Genomic DNA, 22,696 nt, shown 5'->3' with positions numbered 1-22,696 from the left:
GACGAGGGCCTCGTGGGCGGCTAAAGCCGCAGTACACAGGTGGTGGACAGCGGACAGCGTATTCGATTGGTGCACCGCAGCGCCCCTAGCTACGGACGAGAGACAGAGAGAGCGCGCGTCGGGAACAAGAAAGAGAAACGAACGCATTCGGGTAAACCAGAGCTTGTACTAGACAATGGTCGAGTGGGCCGAACGGCGCTCTGCCGCTGAGGCGCCGCGTGTGGAAAAATAGTGCGAGGGCGATGCGAGCGAACTGGATTGGGGCGGAGACGCGCTCCGCGGCATATTCAACGTATTTTCGCTGCGGGCGCCGAGGCCGATTGCGCATAGTACGCTCTTAAACTAGCGCTTTATTTCAACTGCAAATATATGTTTACCCCATTTTGCCAAACATATATATTTGAGGCATAGATTATACAACGCAACGTCTTCAATTTTGCTGTCGTTGTCAAGCGCGTCGTCTGCTAGCGAGCGCGCGTTCGCTACGCGGACGCTGGCGGACGCCCAGTTTTTCTCGCAGAACCTCTGTGCAGTACATTTTTTTTAATGGTTTAGTTGCTTCGGTGCACCCATGACTCTTGACGGCCGGTGCCAAATGTAGTTTAGCCAGGTGAACTGCTGTTTTTACCACTGTCCTCTAAAAGTAAATGGTATCTCCGCACCATGAAGGCTACGTAAGAAAACTTTATTATTGATATCGTGTCATTTTACACGCGCTTCTTCTTGGTGGATATTGATCAGGGACAATGATCGAAGAAAACAATGTTAGCGCGAAATAAATCAGGTTTATTAACTGCGTGGCGCCAAGAATGACCAATGTATTTCTAGGTAATTAAATCAAAGGGTACATAGAAATGTATATTTACGATATATATATATATATATATAACTGAACGCAGCCGTTTATAATATACAAGCTGCAGAGTTGAGCGGTCATACATTTGGGGACGGCATTACATTTATGCATGAAATATAGGATAAGCGTAACACGTTTTTCTCGGAAATAAGACTCGAGAATATTTTATGTTGTTTACACCCCCTGAAATAAGCCGAAGAACGCAGTCACTTGCTTTTTTCTTTTTCTTTTTTTTTAATATAAGCAAATTCTTCGGTTTTACGTGGCAAAACCACGATATGATTATGAGGCACCCGGTTTAGTTTTTGCCACCTGGGGTTCTTTAACGTGCACCTAAATAAAAGTGCACGAGTCTCTTTCCATTACGTTTCCATCGAATTCCGCGACCTGGATTGAACCCGCGAGCTCCAGTTTAGCAGCGCAACGCCGTATCCACGATATAGGCACTAATGAGGCTACCGCGCAGGCTTTCTTTTTTTTTTTCTTTTTTGAAGTATCGACTGGAAAAAAATTCCATGTACGGCTTACGGCCAAAGGTTAGTATATAGAATGGCTATAACTAAAACCATTTTCGGCGCTCGAGGTCCGACTGCAATAAATAACCCCGTACCAATCACTCCGCATTCTGTTTACTCCACTTTGTTTCTTTCCTTCTCTTTCTTTTCTTTTTTTTTTTTTGAAGTATTGACAGGGGAAACAATTTCCGCGTACGGCTTATATGGTCAAAGATGAGCATACAGAATGACTAACAAAAACTGTTTTCGGCGCTCGAGGTCCTACCGCAATAAATGACCCCGTACCTATTACTCCGCACTCTGTTACGCGAGGGAGGCGGAAACTTGAATGGAATGTTGCGCTGCAGTTTACTCTTTTTTATCTATAACAATGCTTCCCGTAAATCTGAGTGCAAGGCGCCGGATGGGGCAGATATGCTTTACTTGTTTCAAGCGGCAAGCAGGAAGGTTACATGTGTTTCTCCGTCTGCGTTTCACGAGACCTACTGATGGAAAACTATATGCGCAACAATACACACGAGAGATACATGCTGCTTGAAGAACGAGAAAAATATTTTTTTCCAAAGGGAACCGTACAATAACAGAGTAGAATGAAAGCCGACACTGCGGCCGCAATGCACGCGCAATCACCGAGCGGCATTAGAAAATAATAAAAAAATAAATAAGAGAAAGAAAAGCAATTTATTCTTAAGGCATAAATACATGGCATATGCAATTATGAACCCCATTTGATCGGTCTGACCGCAAATACCAGCGCGCGAAGTAGTACGAATGACCCTGCCGAGCAGTATCGCCAGCAGTTTCCAACGGCGCGACCTTGATTCGGCCCAATCCACTTCGACCGCAGCGCCGCCCCAGTATTTTTCCACGTCGGGGGCCTCACTGCAAAGCATGCGCCGCCCCGGCCGCTCGTCCCACTCGACCATATTCTAGTACACTCTACCAGAGCTACGGACGAGAGAGAAAGAGAGCGCGCGTCGGGAACGAACGCCTCTTGTAAAACCCCTGAATAAAAAAAAGTAGCGCCATGTTTTGAAGATCGCCGCTTTCCTCCTCTCCTGCCCGTTCTCTCGGCACTCGGCCCTCCGATTGGCCGAATGCTGTCACGTGCTCTCGCGCGCTTTTTTTCTTGCTTGTTTTTTGCTCCCGCCGCCATCGCGGTGCCAGACCATTGCGAGCGGTGTATGGAGGCACCACGCATCGCGCCTCCTTTGCGCTTTTAAGGACGTAGTGTTCGCGATGCCATGTTGCTCGGCATTCGGGTGCAGAACACGCGAAACAGACGGCAAGCGACTCTTCCGGATTCCATCTGCGAAGCGAGACGCGGCGCAGAGGAAGGTCTGGCTTCAAAGAATCAGCCGGGCTGATTTCAACCGAACACAATGGTCCCGGCTGTGTGAGGCAAGCGAGCGATTCTTCAATGATCCCTAATCTCACATGCTGCCACTTGCTGTGTGAGGCTTCGTTAGTTTTTCTCCCTCCTAAGTGCCGCACTGTTCGCGCTGCATTTGCAACTTTCGTGGCCGGATTTCATCATGTCTTCAAAGGCACGTGGTTTTTGTTGACTCGGTTATACAATCCATGGCGTTGTGTCTGTGTGGCCTGCATGTATGCGAACGGCACGTTTTGAGTGTATCGCAGTATGTTACGAAGCGGTGACGGTACGTAGGGAAAAATGGGCGCTTACCTGCGGAAAGACGAACTTATTAGGGCTATTAGGGCGACTTTGCGCCTTCAGCAAGAACTCAACTCTGTGGTCGGCGAAGATAAATGTTCTTGTCGCTAAAACTTGTCGCTATCGTCCTAGATCATCGAGGAAAAAAAGAAAAAAAATGTGTTGAGTAGTGTAAGGCTTCCTGCAGGCGAGCGAAGCCACTAGCCTCATTATCGACGGACCGCTTCCGCCGAATGATCGGTAGCTCACTAGTCAGTGAAACCTGTAAGACAACTGCATACATACAGCTGATGGATGATTGACTCCCGCAGCGTACTCATTGTTAGAGGCCCGCTGTGCACGTTAGCCGCTGGCCAACGAGGGACTGGAGCTACTGAAACGCGGAGATGACGGCGCTAGGTCAACCAACGCCGAGGTCGCGCGTGGCATGGCTCAGTTAAATCCCGACTTAGAGGCTTTAGGCTCACTGTATCACCGCTAATGGTACAGCCATCTAAGCGCAACGGCATTTATGCGTCCTCTCGTTGTTTCGGCAGCCAGTCATAATATAACGCGAAAAATTCCGATCAAAATACGAGTTCAAGAGCGCGAGCGACACGTAGCCACAGCGTTTGATTCGGAGAGCGTCTGCTAGTTCAGCACCGCGTAGGGGAAGCCACCGTCGACACAAGAGAGAGTGAACGCCGGCGCAGGAGGAGGAGAGAGGAAGGAGATGGCGCTACTCTTCTATTGAGGGGTTTTACGCTCTTGTGCACCACAGCGCCCCTAGCTACGGACGAGAGAGAGAGCGCGCGCGTCGGGAATGAACGCCCTTGTGCACCGCAGCGCCCCTAGCTACGGATGAGAGAAAGAGAACGCGCGCGTCGGGAACGAACGCCCTTGTGCACAATCTAGTAACGGTGCTTGTGCACCGCAGCGCAACTAGCTACGGACGAGAGAGAGAGAGAGAGAGAGCGCGTCGGGAACGAGAGAGAAAGAGAGCACAGCTGCGCCTCTAGCGGGAGCGGCGAGTACTAGCGTGGCTACGACGGCGCGACGAGTGACAAGGCTCGACCCTAAGGAGCTTCGCCCCTAAAACGCACACGAACACACGCACGCACTCGCACAGTGCACGTCGGCTGAAAACCTATACGCAGACAAAGAGACGGGGAAATATGAGTAGTGAAACGCTAAACGACGCGCAGAAATCTCAGGCTGCAGGCATCAATTGCCCGCCGCCTATCTCACAGACACGTAGACCGCAGGCTAACTTTAGCGCCGACGTCTGTTGTGGGCACTGTCCTGATCTGTCTGTCGTTCCGCAGTGGCCATGTCTCCAGTCTACAGGGTCTTTTTTTTTTTAGCTGCACCAAATTTTTAAAATTAGAAAAATATAAATCTTGGTCACGTTATGTTTACCATTCGAGTGTACGGATTGGCGGCCTCTAGATACAGAGCAATTTCCGCACTTACGTGCGCAATTAGCGAAGTTACGATAATTAACTTTCTAATTATCAACAATAGGTGGCTAGAGCAAATGAGTACTTTGGGGCCCGTCCTCGACACTACCTATCCCAACGATCAAATTTTGAATAGCGGAGTTCATGTGGGAGCTACGCGAACAATTAGTTCCCCTTGGCAGGCTCCTTGAAACCGAAACTGGCCACAAAAAGTTAGTCTGTGTTGTCGATGTCGCCGCCCCCCAGCCTTTCGTCACGTCTCCGAAGTCAGCGCCGGTCCGGCCGCGCGAGCAGCTTGCGTTATCTCTTTGCTGTCTGCGACGTTGGCCTAGCGCGTCAATGCCGGCGGGCCGCCAAATTTACTTCGTCATTCCGTCGGGCGCCACGTTGCGCTGTAGCGCCAACCCCGCTCCTTGGGGTTTTAGATACTGCAGGCACGGCGTCATATCAGTCTGTAGCGTCGAGTGCGACTGCGTCGACGTATAACGGTATATATATATATATATATATATATATATATATATATATATATATATATATATATATATACGTAATGGCAATGTCGCCCGGTGTTCTCGTATAATTCATAGCGAATCCGACTTCTGGTTAGAGTTTTCGCACTAACATTCCGTTCAGGATCGCCCATTCACATTAATTTTCACCGCCCGCGCACTTGAGCTGTAAAAGCGAACACGACAAGCAGGTGTGCAAAAGGAGAGAGTAACGGACGGTTTTCTTTTTTTCTTTTAATTATTTCACTTTTATTCTGCGTGTTGAAGCTGTTATTCACAGACGCACGTGTGTTTTTGTTCTCTGTAGCGGACATGGTGTTTAAAAATAAAACGAAAATAAAAAATGCGACTCAGTCGGTGTACATCAAGTGTATTGTGCGTCGCTAATGAAACCAGACAAATATTTTTTTCCGGCGGGCTCTCACAAGAATTGTTTTCGACAGCCTCTAAAAGCCTTCAATTAAGCAGTGACTGCGGAAATGACACGCAGCCAAAGGGCGCTGCGCCTTTATCTAAAACATTCTCCTGCCATATGCAAACAGCTAGATGATGGAAACCACGCATATTGAGCAAGTAGTTTGAAACTTGTGATAAGGCTACTGTTCAGCTGAATTCAATCGCCTTTAAATTCTTCGTGGCTACAGGAGTAGCTTTAAACCACGCTATCCCGTCTAAGCAAAAAATACCTCTGGGAATCACAAGACTGGAAGGCTAACGCCGTGGCTTCTGCGTGTGTTTCTTTCGGATGTCATAATCTTGCACCGAACCAAATGTATAATATGTTACATAAATGCATTGCTCATTCGGGCTGCTCCATCGATGCCATTGCAACAAAGCGAGTAAGGATTTTTAAAGTCGTCAGGTAACGGTTTTTGTTATTAGTTTTCACGGATGTAACACCACACCCACGAACAAATCAACAAAGGGAAATGTTAAATGAGCGGCGAAGTTCCCAAACACTAGATAGATAGAGAGAGAGGGAGAAATTTAAATGATAGCTGAAGAGGTCGGCCTAGCGACAAGTTTGGCATGCTACGCTTTAGAACATCAGGTAAACTTCAGAAGACATCAACTTTTCTGGTTTAGATTAACAGCTGCAGCTCTATCAGGCCTAGGGTGTTTTAGTTCAGTTTCCTCAGTGCCGCATTCTTTGGACCATTGTGGAAGCGTCATAAATGCGCACCAAATGCTCAAACAGCGGAAAGACTGTTGCCCACAAGAAGTAACTGCGCACTTGTGTCAACTCGGCACCGCAGTAGGCAGAGCTGGAGATGTTCACACCCATCAGTATAGCGTTTCTTCAATCTCACATTCAATAGACAGACTAGTGTGGTATGCGTGACGCCATATACGAGAGGAAAAAAAGAAGAAAAAAATGCCTTTAGGTGAGCTTGCAGTACATCCTTTGCACGACATTACGGCAGACTTTGTGTTTCTGAGGCTAGTTAACTAGATTAGGTTTTAAAGCGGTCAGTAGAGGTGTTTCACATTGCACACGTACGGAAAGTGCCACAGATCATTCCCATCAAAATATGTCCATATTCCCACTTAAGTTTTTCCAGACAGTCTGCAGGCCGTTATTGACTGTCTCCAAGTAGATTTATTCTTCTGGCAATACATGGGCTACACAGGAGTCTAGGCAGTGAATTAAATTAAGCGTCCTTATACAGACTACATACACTATCTAGTATAGAGCATACAGAGTCTATAAAAGCTATCTATAGATGGCCACTAGACCTTAAAGGGACACTAAAGCAAAACAATAAATAAACTTAGGCCGATTAAGTATTCTTTGAAAACTCTGCTGTCGTTAACTACACTGCAATAGGTCAATTTTTAGAAAATAAAATCAAGCTCAAAGTTAATTGTTTTGAATTTCGCGCGAAAACCCCAACGTCAGCATTTCAGTGTGACGTCACAACTTCTAAAGTAATTTTTCGTATTTCGGCCACGTTGGCTCAGTAAAAGTTCGCGAAACTTGCCACATTCAGTCTTTGGCTCCTTTGGAACACAATGTAGCCAATCTTTGCTGCTAAAGAATTAACTGAGACTTAGAAGACGCTGTCAAAATCCATGACGTCACGGTGAGCTGGTGCGGGAACTTCAAGGTGGCGTCGCCACTCGCCTTCTGTGTTTTCCTTTCTTTCTGGCTTACCAAGCGGCTTCTCGCGGTAATAGGGATGTTTTCGGTATTGTGGAAGAGTAATCTACTGATACAGAAGAAATCATTTTTCCCTTTAGTGTCCCTTTAAGACACAAATAATACTTTCGGTAAGCAGGGAAATAAGCTTCCGCGTTTGATAGCCGGGCCGTTTCTACAAAATGAATAATGGTCTAGTCCACTCACACGCACAGATCGCAAAATACGCGACGCAAAAACCAAGCGACGCACGAAGGCCGCACGCGAAGCTAACTCTTCGACGCGAAGCCCTTCCCTAGACCGGACGGAAGGCACTAATTCGCGGAAACATAACAGAGATCGCAATGAGCCTGGAAAGGGTACAAGGACGTCGAAGGGGGAGGTAAGTGTCTCAGTCGCTCACCCGCATATCCATGAGTGGCGTCGTCTAGGAGCCGACGCCTGACCAGGGACGTTGAGGAACAACGGCGTCGGCGCCGTCCGCCTCGTGCTGGCCGACTTGCAGGCGCCCTCGCGCTCAGCCCCGGGCGGTGGAGCGGGGGGCTCGTACGGATCCGGCTCGAAGCGCACTTCCGGCGGCCGCAGCATCGTCCACTTCCGCCGTATCCGCTTATCCTTTTCTCTTTGTTCCGCCTTTCACGGGGATAATCGCGCGCACTTCTCAGAACCGGGACGAGCACGGCATGAGGAACACTGCACGACGACCACGAAGCGAAGCTCGAAGCAGGAGGTCTTCGGCGACGCAGAGGCACACGGACGATAGACGACGGGGCACTCGTAGCTGGTCAACTACGCAAGATGGTGGCACGCTGGCGGTTAGATAAACGCCGTGCAGGCGAGAGAAAACTGGGAAAGAGCACGACTAGTCCGTCACGCTGTTGAGAGGAAGCAGCGAAGGGTAGGACGTCGACAACCGGTAGCACATCTCGGAGTCGAGCCGAACAGTTTCTTCTCCCGCTATTTCCACCTCGCTGTTTCTGCTCAGACCGGTGGAACGTCTGTGCTCTATCAATCACGCTGTCGCAAGCAAACGGATTGCAGTGTGGGAAACTGCGGGTTCCGTTCCACAACTAAAACGAAGTAACAACGGCACAGCGTCAAGCATGCGGTTCTTAATGCATACTGACATGTTACGGCTCAAGCGAGAGCGCCTGTCGACGCACGAGAATTCGCACAGCTTTCATCCAACTTGGACAGCTCTCAATGCACTTCTGAGGAAGACCGGTCCAACCGGCGGCGCCTCCAGCAGTCCGTCAACAACTTGAGGTTGAGTACCGCAACTAAGTCATATTCTTTGAACGTCTGAAACCCCGGCGGATAAAAAAAAGAAAAGAAACACCGCTTTCCTTGCGCGAAAGAAGACGCTCTCTTCGGTTTCAAGCCGAAGACGTCGGGCGAGGTGAGATCACTCCAGTATAAAGCGCGCCTTCGTTGCTCTACGCGTATGAGGTGAGCGCTGACAAGTTTGCTGTGACACTCCACACAGTGCGATATCAGTCAGCCTGCAAAGAGAGAACCAAGGCATCAAACGAAAGAACCCGGGGCTGCGTAACGTTTTCTCAAGAGAAAGACTAAGCCATCGAGAAAGAATGGATAAACTGGCTGTACCGTGCAGGAGCAGTGAACAAGAGGAGGCGCGGGGTGCCGAACAGCCGCACAGGAGAACGACCGCTACAGAAACCACGATCCCAACAACAACGCCTCCGGACGGGGCGGGCCGAGCGAAGGAAGTGTTATACGAGCATCCGGAAGAGATAACAAGAGCTACGGTGGAGGGAAGGGAGATTCATAGAGCGCGGTGTCAACAAACGACCACCAACTCCGCTCCTCGCGAGACGCTACGTACCGCAACTCAGTAGCGGCAAGACGACGTAGCGCACTCAAGTGACACGGCGAGCGAGATACAACGAGCGGAGACAATTAGGCCAACGAGCAACACGAAAGAAAACACAAATAGGCAATGAAGCATGCGTCGAAAGAAACGTGGGCGGGGAGCGTTGGCTATCCTCCCTGTTCAGAAGCCTCACCCCACGAAGAATGCGCGATTGCCAGTTGCCTGCTGATGCTTCTCCCGTAAATCAAGGCAAAGAAAGAAAAGTTTACCACACTTTGTTGCCGAAGCCAACAAGGGCATTAACGGCACGTGCGTGAAGCTATGCTATACGGCGAACGAGCCACCGCTGGCGCGTAACGCGGCAGCCGTTGAAACCGTTCCAAGATGTGGGCGAGGCCGGCGCGCTTAGCGGGGCTGCGGCGGCGGCGACGCCGAGGGTGCGTTGATCCCCTGTGTCAACGGCGCTTCGATGCCACCGAGAAAGCCAAGCAGCAGCGCTTAGAGCACGTAACGGATTAGCCTACAGCCGCGGACTTTGGTACGCTCGAGCACGGCGTCGCACAGAGAAACAGCAGCAGCGACAAACGCTAGCTGTGTGTTGACGGAACCGGCAATTTCGCCGACGTGCAAGCAAGCACGCCAACAAAGCCGTGGGCGATCACGTTTCGCCCAGGCAAACACGAGAGGTTTGCCAGTAAAGCGAGACGACGAAGCGGGCGAAAATGGCTCGGGGCCCCAATTCGGAAGCGAGGAGGAGTAAGCTGTCACAGCCGGAAAGTTACAGAAAACGTCAATCAATCCTTCACCGCTTATAGCGCAGGGAACGGCAAGCCGTTGATCCTGTCTGGCCAGACGGCGTTAAAGGAAACTTGCAGTCAGATACTTCCCGGCGAAAAAGGTCAGCTTACGTCGCACGTGACCACGCTACCCAATGAGAAGGCGAGCAAGCCAGTGGACCTACCGTGTGCCTTCAAGACAGGCTTCGATTCGACAAGTGGGAACTACAAGACACTCAATGCAGGCTGGAAAGTGCCGAGAGAAATGGATAACCTGAACCACTGACTACAAAAGTAAGGTTCCTCGAAAGGAAACAACAGTCACACATTCGACAACGTAGTGATGATTCCTTGAAGTGCAAGGCGATTATGTGTTGCAAACCTGGCAGGAACTCGCTAGAGGCTCAGCAATGTTCTCAAACGTGGTTAGATAAGAGCTCACGCTAGAGTGAAATCGTTTAGCAGGCGAGCCGCATGCCATGCATCGATATCTTTCGAAACAAGCTACAGAGATTCAATAACACCTAAGCAGGGTTTGTTGAAGTTATTCAGTCACAATCCAGGACACCTTTCACGCTCTAGAGGAAAAGTAGGTACTCAACCAGTGCAACACCACCAAAACTTTTCCACAGGCTTATCCACCTTTATGGACAAGGGCACGCTAAAGACACTCCGTCCACGGACAGCCGAAACGAAACGATCGCGTCCAGTAAAAAGCTGGCCATATCTCAAGGCCTACGAAGAATAAGGTTTCGACGCTTTCAAGTCGAATGCGTCAGCGCAGGGCAGAAAAGGCTTGAGGTGAAGGATACTAGAAAAAAAAAAAAAAACAGTGTCTCCGACCTTTGGAACATACACGCACCGAGAGGTCTTTGAAGAGCGCCAGCGAAAGGGCAACGGATGATCTCATCTGTCAAGCTCGTCTAAGCGGTTCGACCTGGCCTGCGAGCTAAGTGTGCTGGCACGCACTAGTGATCGACAGAATTCGTACAAACGTAGCACTCTGGTAGGTTTCAAAAGAAGACTGCCTAAGAACAGTTTCCAGAAACCAAGCCACTTTCCGAGGTTTCTTGTTGTCGTCGCCAGAATTAGAGGCAGGCTTTATAAGATTTCGCTGACAATCGAGGGGCACGCCGACAAATATATATGGAAAATAGCACAGATCACTCTTTCTCTGCTGATTCACGACACAGAGGACTCGCTTGCGAACTTTAGTTCCAGAAGACAAGTCGAGCTAGTTTCAAGATTATGGCTACGAACGAGAGGGCGTGAGATTAAAACAGCCACCTTAGTTCCCACCTCAGGAAAACAAAAGAAAGTGATAGCGTATCGAGCGAGCCTTGCCTCTCGCAGGGCACTCGAAGCGACGAAGGTGATGATGACGAAAGGACAATTCGCGAGCTCTCTATACGTGAACACGAAGTGATAATAAAGGCCACGGAGAGTGTACACGGAGAATAAGCCGAGAAGGCGACAAGAGTAAAAATAAAGTGATAATATGAGACTATAAGAGAAATGCTAAGCAAGGCGAAAGTGTCAACACGTACGTTCCGCGCTTGTCAAGCTGCGTCGTCGGAGACAAAAGGCCGACTCGGAGAACACGTTGCCGATACAGCGGTGAAGCCAGCAAGGGCCATGGCGGCGGTGTTGTACGCCGTAGAGCCCTGTCAGCGCTCCATCAAGCAGGAGGCCATTGATAATGCAGGTGTCGCGAGATTTGACAATAAACCGAACGGCAGGTAGAGATACAGGCAACCCAGCAACGAGGTAGACGAAATACCGCAATGACTCGCACGCTGGATAAAGCAAGCAGGAATCACGGTTGCGGGATTGTTCTCTCGCTAATCAGCCCGCGACGAATAGGGGTGCAACAGAACGATAGTGGATGTGGGGGCGAGGAGGGGAGGGAGAGAGAGAGAGAGAATCAAAAGGAAACTCACAGGAGACAGATTGTCCGACGACTAAAATACGACCACTTCACAAACACACAGACGTTTTACCCGCACGCACTCTGACGCGAGGTACTGCACGCAGAAGAACGCGTTCACTTGTAACACTTTTTTTCTCCCTATATTTCACTCACTAAGGTGACGAGAACAAAAAAAGAAGGCACTACACCACACAAGAAAAAAAAAAAAAACTTCACTCCAATAGGGCACAGCGACGACGTGTCCGAAAGCGTTGTTCTTCGCAGCCTATATGGGAGGAGTGCGCTGTACGCCGACTGAACCGCGTCTGGGACGCGCCACTACTCCTCCCGGGTGCATCAGTGGTCCGAGGAGAGAGCACGCGGAGGAAGAGGAAGAGGAGGACGGGAGGAGGGAGCGCCGATGTGTCACACAACGCGGCGCGCTCCGGCCCAGCGAGCCGCGGTGGTCGGCGAAGTCGAAGGGCTTGAGCGCCGCACTCAGACTCCGTAGGGGAAGCGCGCAGCACTGGGGAAAGAGCGGTGGCGGACCGGACTGCAGAGCGCTGCGCTTCCTGAAGCGCGCGCTGGCGGCTTGGTATAGAAAGCGCGTGGCTGATAAGGGGGAGAGGAGGAAAGGCAATGTGCACGATTTACGCCGCCGCACCGGCGCTCACCGAGACGCAAACTTGCGGGCTTCGAAGTAGCCCTTCAAAGTTTGACAGCTCACTAGCGCAGCGTCGACCTTGCATAAGGAGCAGAAAGAACGCTGACGATGCGATGACGGTAACGATGAAGAGCGGGCACTTCACGGAAGCATTGGAACCCTTTTCTACGTTTCGCCAGACGGAACAAAGGTCACGACGGCGGTGACGTCAGCGAAAAAACAGAAAAAGAAGCGGTTGGCGTGGCGCGTACGCTCAACAAATTGCACTCCGCAACGCCGTCCGCATATTTACATGCGTCACTTTTGAAACCCGAGGTTGAGGTGAGGGTTCTGATGTGATAACGATTGTCGTGGCGACTAGACAAAAGTGGTAGACGAGACAGTCTCCGCAGGGCGAGCCACCGTATAGCTACGGTTAGTGCGATGATGATGTCAAAAAGATGAGAGCAGAACCGAGTCCCCTCAGGACGCCCCACTCGAAAGAACACTTCCACACTTTTCAGGGGCAAAAGCCAGCGTCGCGACCGCGGCTCACCTCAACTGGCGGCCGAGATGACGATGCAAATAAGAAGTGCGTCCGATGAAAAGCACCGAGTTACGATACGCGCGCACGTGGCTTCACTGAAGAACGCGCAAGCCTGTTCATCGCATCCGAGTCAGCATCAGACACTTCGCAGTAGACTGGGTTCTTGAAGCCCGGCGAGTCTCTCGGGAGCACGCTCTTTGCATCCACGGATGTCGTGATGACGGGGAAGCACTCTTCTTTTTTTCCTCTCTTCGGGTCTCCAGGCGCAGCACTCAGAGCAGGCACAACCCAGCGACACTCGTTTCGCGAAGGCGTTGTTTTCTGCCACTTGCATGCGCCAGTGCAAAGAAGGAACGGCGCCGATTCTTTCGGCCGGGGAACTAGGTGCTCGTCTCCAGCGAGGGGGAAAGAAAGGTGCCGATACGCTCGCTGCTTGTGTTGACTGCTCGCTGCTGTTGGGCGGGGAAAGGACACAGCTGAGCCCCCCGCCCGGCCGTTGTGATATTCCTTTCTTGTTTCTCTAAAACGGGAGAGCGAAGACACGACGCGGCTGCCGCTGTTGCAGCCTCCAACGACCGGCGCAACTCTCGCGCGCGCGCGCGAGGCGTTGAACGAGAGAGGGAAAGGAGGAGTGGAAAAAAGAAGCACGCAGCTGGTCGCTACCTGTCGCCGGTCCGCTGCCGGCGACGTGAATCGAGCCCGGCAAAACAATGAGCCCGGCGCAGCGGGTTGCTGTTGTGCACCGCGGCGTGCGAGCGGCAGTGGCGATCGCGCTGCGCCGCTGACGTTACGGGCAGTGCAGCCGGTACACGTATAGGCCTCGCGAGAGTCGACTGCGATCACGAGAGCGAGAAAGTGGCTGCCGAGCGAACAGATTCCCGCCTATCTCGCAAGTCGTTCGTTTAAACCGCCGAATAGAATCAGCGCCACAAAAAGTGCAAATGAACGTGCGGTGCACCTTGCACTCAAGACGCGCGTATTATTCAGCAACTTGATATATTAAGCCCGAAAAAGCAGAGTTTGGAGCTCGCCAGTGAAAGTTGTGCAAAGAATGTTGATATAGTAGACAGCTCGCGTGCTCTCCTGAAGTGAGCACATCTAGCACGACGCTACGGCACTGCCGTCACCATTGTCACCAGTGACAGATGCTACCTGTGCGCGCGCGATGTGGAGAAGCTATAAAGTGCGTTTTCATAAAGCATCTGGTCGAGGCGGGGGCGGTGCGGCTGCGCGCACCGTTACTATATATCTACGATTACTGGTCCAGCTATGCGCAATTCGCGTATGTAAATCACGATAAACGAAGTGCATTCGTGCGCAGACGGTTGGCCTAACTTAACCTGACATCGAAAGCAAAGTCAGCTTTCAGTTCAGAGAAAGGTCTAACCAAGTTTTAGTTGTGTCCTCATTCCAACTACTATCCAGCCTTGAGTTGTGGCACAGATTCACTCTGTGCCAACCCGCCGTGGTGCTTAGTTGCCATGGCGTTACGCTGCTAAACACGAGGTCGCAGGATGAAATCCCGGCAACACCCGTGTACCGCGCTTTGGGTGCACGTTAAAGAACCCCAGGTGGGCAAAATTAAACCGGAGGCCTCCACTACGGCGTGGCTCATAATCACATCGTGATTTGGGCAATATAAACTCTGTGTCAGAAGTCGTTATATGTGAAACAAAAGTGCAAGGGGCGAACAAATGAGGCATAGCTATACTTATGGCACAGGCCATGCCCATGTCCCTTGAATAAACATTTTTTTTTATTAGGTTGAATTTAGCTGGGGTATCAGATGGAGAGGTTGAAGTACTGACGAGCAGGGAAAAAGAAACAAATAGAGAATAAAAATTCGCGAAATACATACATACATACATACATACATACATACATACATACATACATACATACATACATACATACATACATACATACATACATACATACATACATACAATACATACATACATACATACATACATACATACATACATACATACATACATACATACATACATACATACATACATACATACATACATACATACATACATACATACATACATACATACATACATACATACATACATACATACGTTAAAGGGAATGCGTACGTATTCCCTTTAATGCCAACCGATCATCGCACACTAATGCGGAAAAACATTTCGGGTGAGACTGGCGAAGGGCAAACGTCGATGGAGCCGCGCGGACCTGTCGTGCACCTGCTCCGCCTTCTCACACACAGAAAGCGTAAGAGGGAGAGAGAGAGAAGCTATAGAACCGCAGTCACAAAGGAATTGCCTCGTCGCACGACACAATAGCCAAGAAGACCGTCCCAAGCAATATCTGCATTTCCGCTCACTTTGCCAAAGGGAGCGGGGCTAGCGGTCGCTTTGTTTTAGCTTTAGCGCTCAAACTCTCGGTAAGCCGGGATCTCCGCCGCCGCCTGATTTCGAGGAAGTGTTTCCGCAGGTACTTTCTTGAACGGCAGATCATTGCATCGTTAGTTTCCGTTGTTTTAAAACCCGCAAAAAAGCTTGACGGGCTTCATTGCCGTGAAAGAAGCGGGTCATTCGAAGGATGGAGATCTGCGAAAGGCACTGACGCGCTTCTACAGATTCCGGCGATAAATTGCTGTGCTTTCTCCTTTCTTTTTGCCCCTTTTTTCGAAGCAACGAATGGTTAAGTGCATTTGTGATTAAGTTGCATGTTGCGACTCAATGGCTTCCACTCAATATTCGGGCGCAAACAGAGCGAGCGGCGTATACCAGCACTCCAGCTATTCGAAAATTCACGAAAAAAAAATCTAAAAATACTGAGATAAGATATAACATGGCTTGCCCGGCAGTTACTCAGTGGCTCTGCTTTCACTTTACGCTCAACGCACTGTGCACACAGTCTCGATGGAGCCGGAATCTCCGCCGCCACGTACTTCATTTAAGAGAATAGTTACCGTGGGAATAGACTTGAGCGGCAGATCATTTCGTTCTTAGTGTTCGTCGTTTTATAACCAAAGAAAATGTGTGACGGGCTTCACTGCAGCAAATGGAGCGGACATTTTGAATTATAAAGATTGCCGTAACCAGCGCCGCGCCCAACGGGTTCTCCCGACACGTTTTTGCCTCTATGACCTTTTTTACTGCGAAAGCATTTATACACGTCCCATGAGGCAGAAAACCGGCGTTGTCCTCAACGAGTGCAGCAATAAATCATCAGCGTGGGTTAAGGTGGATTAAGGTTGGCACAAATTAGAAAAAGGTGGATTAAGGCAGAGTTGTGAAGGACACATGACGATGTATGTCATACGTCACGCATCCATGCACGTAACCAATTAATTAGACAAGTCAATGTTTTCGCATTCAAATCCCGTAAGTATAATTAAGTGCCTGTCCGCCGTGTGCTTTTCTCGTTCTTTTCTTTTTTCGTAGAAGCGAGTATTCGTTAAGTGTATTCGTCATGCAACTGCAAGTTATAACTGAACCGATCATTTCGTTGACGAAACAATATCGATTCACTTCTGAGGCTGACGTGCCAGAGCGACACTCCGATTATGAAGCATGTCGCAGTGGTAAACTCCGAAAACACGAGCGTTTTCGATTTTCGCCCCCCATCGAAATGCGGCTGGGGTTGAAACCCGCGACCTCAAACGACGCAGTGAAACGCCATGGCCACCGAGCTACCGCTGCGGGTGTCGACAAATCGAACGCAGTCAAGTAGCGTAACAGCGGTTCAGCGAATGCACAAATGAGCAACTTCATGGATAATTATGTAGGCGCACTGACGAGAGGTATTTATTTATGTTACCCCCAAGGCCCTGAAGGGAAGGGAATCGTAGAACAAAATCACGAGCAGGAAATCAACACACAAAACGACAGATTATAGTACTTCCAGAAATCATGCCAGCATTTTTCACGGGATAGAAATAGAAAAAAAAAAACAAAGATGGGGAAATATATTCACGGCACAAAAACGCAGGCCTTCAGAGGACGGTAATATTCTGCCGCTGAAGTCAGCAGTTAAGCTCCATTTAAAGAACTTCGATAGCGGACAGCGACATTGCAACAATGAATGAAGCCACCCATTCGAGTGTAAAAATTACCGCAGATAAAAAGATAGCGAAACTGCGCAAAGGTGATATCCCACCACTGATCACGGCAGAAGTAGAAAAAGAAGAATTATGCCCGATTAAATTTTGTTGAAACTTTGGGCAACAGCGCAAACAGACGACCACAAGAAGGGAGGCACGTACACACAGCGCTTGTGTGTACGTGTCTCCCTTCTTGTGGTCGTCTGTTTGCGCTGTTGCCCAAAGTTTCAAGATGTACCAACTCGCCCAAAAAGAAGCATTGACAAATTTTGTTTTCGAGTGATTTCTCAATGGCTTAATCGCTCGCTTTAATTCTTTGATAAATCCCTTGTATTATAGCGTCTTGTTTTCAATGGATTGAAGCAGTTGAAATGTACGTTTTAGATTCTACTCCAATGCACGATACGAGACAAAATAGGCACGTCTATTGAACTCCATAAGCACCTGCATGTTTACGCGTCCCAAGCTGCATTTGGCTAATTACATCTGTTTATACAACAGTTTGTCTCCGTTCCTGAATACTGGAACCAGAGACTCGGCATGCCGAGCTTCGAGAGGACGTCCTGCACTAGCGCCACCAAAACACGGGGGAAGTACATTGAAACACGTGGCGTCACACTTACGTATACGGGCGCTGAAGTTTCGGCGCGATATTCAGAAGAAAAGTTTGGCCATGGTTTCCTCCAGTCAACCCCTTACCGCGAACTATTAAAGGAGTTTTAAAAGAATGCTTTACCAGTCTAAACAAAATTAGTGCTGATTTGTGTATCCGGAAGGTGGTATGGCTGTAACACGCCGAAAAAGAAGCTATAGCGATGTTGCTCACTCAGCCAGCTGCACTTAGTTTTATTACGACAGGGTATAAACAAATAAAGATTTAAAAAAATTTGGCATGGCTCCCTTAATTTAAGCCGGCTACTACACTTAAAAAAAGACAAATTTACATAGGCAGTTAACTGTCGTCCAATAACGCAGTATTTGATTTAGAAATGAAAAAAGGTCGAAAAAAGGAATGGCTCAGATATTGTGGATGATGAAAATCTAAAATTCTTGTCTGCAAATTCAACACACATGTATGAGATATAAGAAAAAAAAACAAAAGCTGGATTACATTAGTACACTGAATCCAGCATAGAGGATAGCAGCCGCCAGTAAACTAGGCATTGCTATTATACTATTACTGTTACTAAAACAATTAACCAAAACGTATACCGCAAAAGCTATTAGCTACTGGATTTTCCATAGATTTTATACTTGTTACTAATCACTCGTACTATAATCGAAAGAAAATGGTCGTATTACAAAAAAGGAATGAGGTGATAACGACCGATCGGCATAAAATTCTCCAGGTTATTGCACTCGAAGCGAGCAGGTTAATATCCTTGCTAGCGTTAAAAAATAAAATGAAATAAAATGAAATAAAACAAAATAACGATCGTCGCAGCTCCGCGTGGATTACATCTAAACGCTCAAGAGACAGAGTATATAAAATGCAGCGTCAATTTGCTCGCAATGGGCTTTTCGAAAGATTACAATCAATATTGGCGTCACTCATTCAGATATAATTAATGAATCTAGCAGGATACATGCATCTAATAACACTTTAGTAATCCGGCAACGTAGTTAGCGTCGCTGAAACGGCTCGCAATTATTTCCATAACGCATCGCCATTTCCACATTACGTTATAAGCGTTCACTCTTCGTTGATGTCTTCATGGGAGCGGCGAACGCGGGTTATACAATAAAAAGCTGCCTGTTCCACAAGTTTGCGAACGAAGTTAAGTGTTTTTGGTGCCGAGCGAGGGCGTTGCATAACGTTCGTTCTCCAAGAGCAGAGCCGAAGGGGAAGGACAGAGCAATTTTCGAGCGGAAGTCATTTGTGCTTCACGGAACAGGTTGGATGTACTGCACATTTCCAGCTCGCAAGACGCCCTTTCGGAGTCATTATATCGTGGCGAGTTAAACGAGCTTTTCTTTCTTTCTTTCTTTCTTTCTTTCTTTCTTTCTTTCTTTCTTTCTTTCTTTCTTTCTTTCTTTCTTTCTTTCTTTCTTTCTTTCTTTCTTTCTTTCTTTCGTTCGTGTTTGAAGGGGCGGACGGCAATCATTTGAAGTGGAAGCTATATATACGTGCAGTCGCTGCTTGGGTTGTTCTTCGTTCGGGCGAAAGGGTAACCAGTCATGTATTCGAAAGCTCAATACGAGAAATTCTCGTATCCCATAACGGTTACACAGAAGAAATACGTCTACGTAGGCTGAACGTTCGCCCACCCTCATTAAATATGCATGAGGCTATATAATTGCCACAGGGCGTCAACTACTCGTAATGATCGACGGGTAGATTAACAACAATTACATATCACGATTATGCACATTTCGTTCTAAGCAAGGACGACAACGTCGCCAGAAAAATTAACAAACAACAGAACAATACATAGGAAACAAGAAATGCGAAGTTTAAAAGGCCACTTCGCCGGTCCTGTTGAGCCAGAGGGCGCAGCGACAGCGCATGCGCCAGGCGTGCTGTAAGACACAGACGGTAAAGTGGCAGTGAGATAGTTGCTAGTTGGGCACTTAGATAAGAACGAGCGTGCTCATAACGATGCGCTATAATTAAAGCCAATTGGCATTTTCAAAGAAGAACCGACCGCCGGTGCGGCACACCCTAAAATTAAGTTACCCCGAAGATTAATAATAATAATAATAAACAGAAGAGGTTGTGACGGGCATACGAGTGGTAGGAATCTACGTAGGTAGGCGACCTCAAAGCCGCGATCAGCCGGCACAAAAATCGCGTCACACGGACGCAACAGCCTATGCGCCGCACAAACGAAAAATGAGACCACGTCAAACCTATAATTTATCGGTACACTGCAAACAGCCGCACATCGTCCCCATTGCGTACACAGCAGACGCCTATGGCCGCGGCAATGTTTAGACGCGGCATTTATTAACCGGAGGTGTCGCCGCCAAACCCCGAAATTTCGAGTGACGCGCATAACATTTTAGGAAGGCCAGAGGCGCATAAATTAGTCCGCAACACCTCCGGCGTGAACTGCGCCCATGCTAAGTACGTAGCTGCTCGGTATTCCGAGGACGCGCGCTCAAAAGTACGCGGCCGCGCATTTAAGAGGAGCAGCACTCGCGGATATAGTAAAATCAAGGGTTCGACGAGAATTCATCTTGTCAGGAATCGTGTTAGCACAACTACTACGATAACCGAGCAAGCCTTGCAATAATAAATGACGAAAGGAGTCCGAAGCCTCGTTAGGTAGTTGTAGCGCAAAAGACCCTGAATCCTGAAGACAAGGCGCCAATGTGCATGCCTGGAAGTCACCGCAGCGTCGTTCCCCCTATCCCCTTTAGGTCACCGTGTAGGCATTTGTGGACGCGACTTGTTTTTGCCATTTCTGTGCAGTTGTGGCAAAGTAATAGACCACGAAAAATTAAGCTTATAGGGTAAATTGAACGTTCTGCTTACCTCAGGTATACGTTCATTTTCTTTCTGAGGGGACATCTATCGCTACCGCATATCACTTTGGAGAAGGCACTACAGTGTCTGACGGGTTGCGTGACGGGGGACGTTTCTGCAGCAATAGCGAAATATTTTTTTTTCTTCCTAGTAGCGCTTGCATTCAATAATAACTTGTGCAGGTAATTCGCGCTAGCGGTTCAAACCTTCTTTATGAAGAAACGTATCATTATTTAGAGCACAATAATTAGATACTTAATCACTGTGTAATTATGGTGACTCATCATATGATGCAGAAAGAGTCAATCTATCACCTTTACTTGCTCTTAGTGGAGTCTGTGGCACCTTGACATAAAATTATGTAAGTTTCATACATTTCTCGACAGTCGATCATAATTGGTACCTGAAGGGGCTATGTTAATTGCAATCACGAGTCAGCACGTCGGGGCTGACATATATATAGGGAACCCTGTATCAGTCTATTCAAAGTCTTTTAATCCCTTCATTTGATCGGCCAAGCACTCTACAACCGAGTTACAGGCGCTCGGACGAACTGACCACTACTCCCTTGGGTGCATTAAAACGCAAATAAAACGGTACACTTGAGAGGCTCATGAAGTGGTACGTGGCTGACTCAAACAATGCCGGAATAAATTTCACGTTGGATACATCACAAACAAACAAGGAATCAAGCAATGTAGGAAACGCGGAAATACCCACGGGCAAAGGGGCGACGATAGCGTTCCTCTATCATTGGCGCGAACAGTGTCATTATCAAAACGGCGTGGAAATGCCTGTCATCATTATTTTACACTAGAGTAAGCCGAGTGTTACTGATTATTACTCGTGGATAAATTCACCCACAGGTAGCCCTCGGTGTAAGCACTCGGTGTAAGCGCTACGCCGATTTAGAGCGTATGTCACATACCTCGGTCATGGAGAAAACGTTATACAGCCCCAAAATCACCGCGGCGCAAGGCTAACTTCACATCCGCATGTTTCGCGATCTGCCATGAACTGGCAGGGCCAGCCAGCATTTTATTACAGGTCTTATGGGGATGACTCGCGCTTATTAAGCGTGATATCCACCCAGACGGGACAAGGGCTCCATAACACATGAGCGTTCTTCTTGGTGAGGTATTCAACCACAACACTGCGAATATCTGTGACGTAGCATACATCCTTCACGACGATATTTCAGTGGCGACAGAATTCTTCTGCTCAGCGCGAAGTCTCTGGTTAGATTCCCTGCCTCACGCGCCGCATTCCGATGGCAGCCCAATGCAAGAGCGCTCGTGGACCCCACTTAGCCTGCGTGTTGAATGACTACAGGTGGTCAAAATTAGACAGGAGCTCTGTAAAACTGCGTGCCTCATAGCCTCTGTTTTGCTTTTGGACGTTAAAACAAATCATTTAGTCATGTAAGAAGCATGTATCAGGTCTGACACAAGTTGAATCAATCAGTAACGTTCAAAAAAAAAAAAAAAACATGGAATACCGATAGTTATTTCACAGGCGTGCAACATTTTCTGTCAATTTTTCAATTTTTCGCCGGGAGACTAAGGATAAAGTTTGCTAACTGATCTTTTTTTTTTTCTTCCTATACAGTATTCCTCCTATCTGATGAATCATCTCCACAAACTCAGTTACAACCATAACCAGTAAAAGCACTATTAATAACACTTCTTTTGGCTAAAATAATGCTACTCGAACGTTGCAAATATATGTTCTGCATTCATTTACGCTCGTTCTGGAATCAAAAGTTATACGCATTCGTGCTTGTATGCTAATCCCATGCTACGTTTTGAATCTTCTATTTCAACTTGCTTAACGCTTTTGCGCAGGAAGCGACAACTGCTAACATCCAACACTAGAACTCTGTGGTGGTGGTAGTGGTGGTGTTGCAGCAGGCGGGGTTAGCTGCCTGATGCATGCATAGTATTGGAAAAACTGAGGAGAAACCTCGAATCACAATTATGAGAATATTTACTACCGCTTTTAATCAGTTTCGTTCAACAAAAGTGACCACAATTACGTGTCATGTATCCTTTTATAAAGGGTGACCATTGGTTGAATGATATACATAGGTGTCCAATGTTCGACCAGCGCTGTAGCGTGCTCAGCGATTAAAGCACTATACTCGGAGCGCATGACTGTGGGCACTTTTAGCGCCACCGATGGGTGCTGGGGACACCGAGCTGTTGCATAGTGGTTTATGAGGAAATCGAGTGCGTTTGTTACGCATTATGACTGTATTTGGTCCTGCAGCGATCCGCCAGGCCTCTCAAACGGAGCAAGAATCG

General features: G+C 48.3%; 1 protein-coding gene across 2 annotated transcripts in view; it reads right to left on the bottom strand.

Moving 5' to 3' along the window:
- Positions 1-13,410, bottom strand: part of LOC119433854 (cAMP-specific 3',5'-cyclic phosphodiesterase 4C) — a 595,748-nt gene extending 582,338 nt beyond the window's left edge. Inside the window, exons 1-2 of one of the 2 annotated variants that reach the window (XM_049659160.1) lie at positions 12,856-13,410; positions 7,541-8,639 (exon numbers count right to left, since the gene is read on the bottom strand). In XM_049659160.1, coding sequence (XP_049515117.1) covers positions 7,541-7,725 — 185 coding nt within the window. In that variant the 5' untranslated portion in view covers positions 7,726-8,639; positions 12,856-13,410. Of the gene's footprint in view, positions 1-7,540; positions 12,559-12,855 lie in introns of those variants that run through there. The other variant, XM_037701124.2, reaches the window with a different exon arrangement.
- Between the last annotated feature and the right edge of the window lie 9,286 nt (positions 13,411-22,696).

The sequence above is a fragment of the Dermacentor silvarum genome, chromosome 11, assembly GCF_013339745.2.
Source record: "Dermacentor silvarum isolate Dsil-2018 chromosome 11, BIME_Dsil_1.4, whole genome shotgun sequence".
Taxonomy (NCBI): domain Eukaryota; kingdom Metazoa; phylum Arthropoda; class Arachnida; order Ixodida; family Ixodidae; genus Dermacentor; species Dermacentor silvarum.
The sequence above is the reverse complement of the archived record's forward strand: the minus strand, read 5'-3'. Positions and strand labels throughout refer to the sequence as shown.